This window comes from Octopus bimaculoides, chromosome 30 (genome assembly GCF_001194135.2).
Source record: "Octopus bimaculoides isolate UCB-OBI-ISO-001 chromosome 30, ASM119413v2, whole genome shotgun sequence".
Taxonomy (NCBI): Eukaryota; Metazoa; Mollusca; class Cephalopoda; order Octopoda; family Octopodidae; genus Octopus; species Octopus bimaculoides.
Window position 1 is genome coordinate 8,968,631 of NC_069010.1, and position 3,839 is coordinate 8,972,469.

Consider the following 3,839-nt stretch of genomic DNA (forward strand, 5'->3'; position numbering starts at 1 on the left):
AACAGTAGGGTGTGATCTGAGGGGGATTTGGTTGTTATTTCTACCAGGTCTAGCTACACTGTAGAGGTTCCCTTCATTGTCTCATACATATAACAGTAGGGTGTGATCTGAGGGGGATTTGGTTGTTATTTCTACCAGGTCTAGCTACACTGTAGAGGTTCCCTTCATTGTCTCATACATATAACAGTAGTTTTTACCTCCAGTCTTTGATGATTTTTTTCCAGAGACTTCTTGGAAGACAAAGACCTGGCAGATTGTTCAATGCCAGCATTTAATTTAACGGAAGCAGAAATGCAATTTCTCTTGAAGACCATCGACGACAAGGGTTTGAGAATATTACAGACTGATTCGGTAAGAATATTATTCATTTGTGATGGTGGTGGTGGTGGTGGTGGTGTGAAGATGTGTTGATGGTGAATGGTAGTTAAGATCATGGTAGTTGATAGAAGTAGCTAAGTAAAATCATGGCTGTGTCATACAGAAAGCACCTGAACTAAACTTGGAACCATGTGGTTGGGAAGCAAACTTCTTACCACACAGCCACACATCTGTGTTGGTCCTACATAAAAAGCACCTGTCCTGGCACCACGTAAATATTGGGCTGTCCGGAAAGTTTGTGCCGATTTTCCAAAAGGTTCTTCCCACTCAACTCATGTGGTACCCAAACATTGTGGCGATATGTGTACCCAAGTTTTACCAGGTGCTCATGAACGACGGATTTTGATAGGTTGAGGCTTTCTGCCAATTCTCGGGTTGTGCAATGCGGGTTATTCTGAATTAATGACTTGATTTGGTCATCATCTGTAGTGGATGGTCTGCCTGATCGCTCTTTATCAATAAGGCTACAATCTCCAGCTCGGAACCTTGCGAACCACTTCCGTACAGTTCTTTCGGATAACGAAACATCACCGTAAACTGCGCATATTTCTTTGGTTGTTTGTGAGGCATTTTTTCCCTTTACGGAAAAAGAAAAGCATCAAGTGCCGAAAAGGAACTTTCTTATCTTCCATTTTAAAGGGTTACAGAATTAACACAGTTTATAGGAACAGAAACCTTCTTCCACGAAAAGATAGCTTAAGCTGTGCTCTAGATGGAGGTGTAGTCAAATCCTATTTTATGGACTCAACCATGTTCTAAAATAAGTCGAAAGGTAAGCTACTATAAATTGGCACGAACTTTCCAGACAATCCAATAGTACCCATCAGGTGTCATATAAAAAGCTGGTGCCACATTAAAAGTACCCATGGTGGTACCGCTTAAACTACTAATTCTACTACTACAATATATCTCCAACATATCTCTCTCTGTTGGAGATATATTGTACTAGAATTAGTAGTTTTGACTGCTATTTCTAAACTTTCGGTATGTTGGTAAAGCAACTTTTGCTGATCCCTAAATTATGTTTATAATTATAAAAAGTTTTACCGATAAGGGTTTTTTTGCATACCGAATTACTTGGCAAAATTGTTAATTATTAATTTATTAATTAATTGACAATTCCCTGCCCTATCTCTCTCTCTCTCTCTCTCTCTATATATATATATATATATATATATATATATGTTAATTTATTGCAGGGAGAATGTCCCAACATCAAGATTGTGAAGCCAGACCGGATTACAATAAAAGAAAACCAAACATTGTTATTATAACTACACCTTGTTGTCATGACAACAGACAATCCACAATAGCAATACAGATAAATTTCATTTCTTTCTCAATATATTTGTTCTTGTTTGTTTGTTTCTTTTTTTTAATTTTTATTTTTATATTCCTCATTCATTGACAACAACAACAACAAAGACTACAGTGAGTGTATTGTGCTAAGAGAAAAATTGTGAGTTTTTCTCGACCAACTCTGATGTTCTAACACCCCCCCCCTCTTTCCCACACCTCTCACTTCCTTTCTCTGTACTTGAACCTCTTACGCCAGCATACAAGCTAATCCAAAAGCAATCTGGTGCATTTCATAAATTTCTGTAGCGTTTTATGCCCAGTTTAACATAAAATTTTATTGCATAGCAAACTTCCAAGTGCCCTGACTGCATTCTTCAAACTAGTCAGAAGTGTTGTAACAGCTGTCTCCTTCAATCTGGAATAAGAGATGGTGGCAGGTCAGCTTATTAGATGTAAGGGACGATATACTAACATTACAATAATCTACGACAGTTATAAATGCCTCTCTTAAAAATCATCTCAAGACTTCTAGAATGCACCTTTCATATTCCAAATTTTATTTAATTTGCTTTGAGGGAAGGACTGTTCCAATGAAGTCGCATATTGTCCTTGCCTTCAAAACGCGGAGTAGATGGACAGGGACACCTGACGAAGGGATATACTCTTTATGTTGCATGTCTCGTTTCTCTGTTTGTTTGTTTTTTTTTGTTGTTCGAAAAAAAGTTCTTTTTCTGTTTTTGTTTTTATATTTTCGTTTCTCATTGTGTTTAACGTTTTTTTTTTATGTCCTGTACCCATATATACATGTATGTATACATATAGATGTAGATACGTACATATATGTATGGATATATGCATATATCTATATATCTCTGTTATTATATATATATGTATGTGTGTGTGTGTGTGTGCATATGTTTGTGTCTGTGTTTGTCCCCCCAACATCGCTTGACATATATATATATGTGTGTGTGTGTATATATTTAGCTGTGTGTCTTTGGATCTGTGTTTGTCCTCTCACTATCACTTCACAATCGATGTTGGTGTGTTTACGTCCCCATAAGTAAGCAGTTCCACAAAAGAGAAACATTACGTAGATTTTTAAATTATATTTATTAAATATGTATATATATAAAAGAAAATTGGTGATTTGTAACAAGAAAAAAAAACTGATGCTTTGCAAATGAAGTCCCTTGAAATGTTTGTTCTGTAATGAGTCAATTACTCCCTTTTCACTCTCGTCGTCTGAAATGCAATGAATCAAAGACTGGTCTGACTATGACGGAATCCCATTTAAAAAAAAAAAGGTGAACACAACAACAGCGCCATTGATTACCAAATGTGTGATAAGATAAGAATAGGAATACAAATGTCTGTGTGTCCCTAATGTATTGCTAATGTTTTGGGTGAGGAGTAGTCCGAGGGTGTTGAAGAAGGGGTTCAGGGTGGTGAAGTACCTCTCCACACACACACACACACACACACATGCATCCAGGTTGGAGTGGTGGTGGGGAGAAGATGGAGACTGATACATAGTTGGGGGGGGTGACATGGATGTGATGTGCAATGTATGTGTGTAGCGTGGGTTGGTAGTGTGTGTGTGCCTGTGCATGGAGCGGTAGCAGTCACATCTACTTGTACACACATTTTCTAATACATATATAAACACACATGTATGTGTGAGAGAGAGAGAGTGTGTGTGTGTGTGCAGTTTGGTGTAGTGTGGTGTGGTGGCCAAATGCACTGTGCCGCAGTGTAGTACGATGCGACCCAGTGTAGCGAGATGTAGTTGGCGGGCTGCAGTTCAAAAAGCCCTTCACACTGTTATCTACCAATGTTGGGTGATGTGGAGGGTTAGGGGCTCAGTACGAGTGGTCCCTCAAAGGATTTATCAGGCTTGTTTCATACAATGGGCATGTCTGATGAGGGAGAAAAAAAAGTTATATACATATATATATATATATATATACGTGTGTGTGTGTGCATATATATATGTTAGTCGTGGCTCAGAGGATCTCATTTAAAAGGGCCATATTGGAATGAAATGTTGTTGGGGGCTGTGTGATAAACAGGTATGGATCAAGTTTTTCTCTTTTTAAAAGGGTAGTTATGAATGATTTTTCATTGGGGGTGTATGTAACATGTAGTTTGAGTCTTGTTTG

General features: G+C 37.9%; 1 protein-coding gene across 2 annotated transcripts in view; it reads left to right on the forward strand.

The window, feature by feature from the left end:
• Positions 1-1,721, forward strand: part of LOC106881868 (inactive peptidyl-prolyl cis-trans isomerase FKBP6) — a 46,147-nt gene extending 44,426 nt beyond the window's left edge. For both annotated transcript variants that reach the window (XM_052978050.1, XM_052978051.1), the window contains 2 exons: positions 225-351; positions 1,578-1,721. In XM_052978050.1, the coding sequence (XP_052834010.1) occupies positions 225-351; positions 1,578-1,652 (202 nt within the window). In that variant the 3' untranslated portion in view covers positions 1,653-1,721. The remainder of the gene's footprint in view (positions 1-224; positions 352-1,577) is intronic.
• The last annotated feature ends 2,118 nt before the right edge of the window (positions 1,722-3,839 follow it).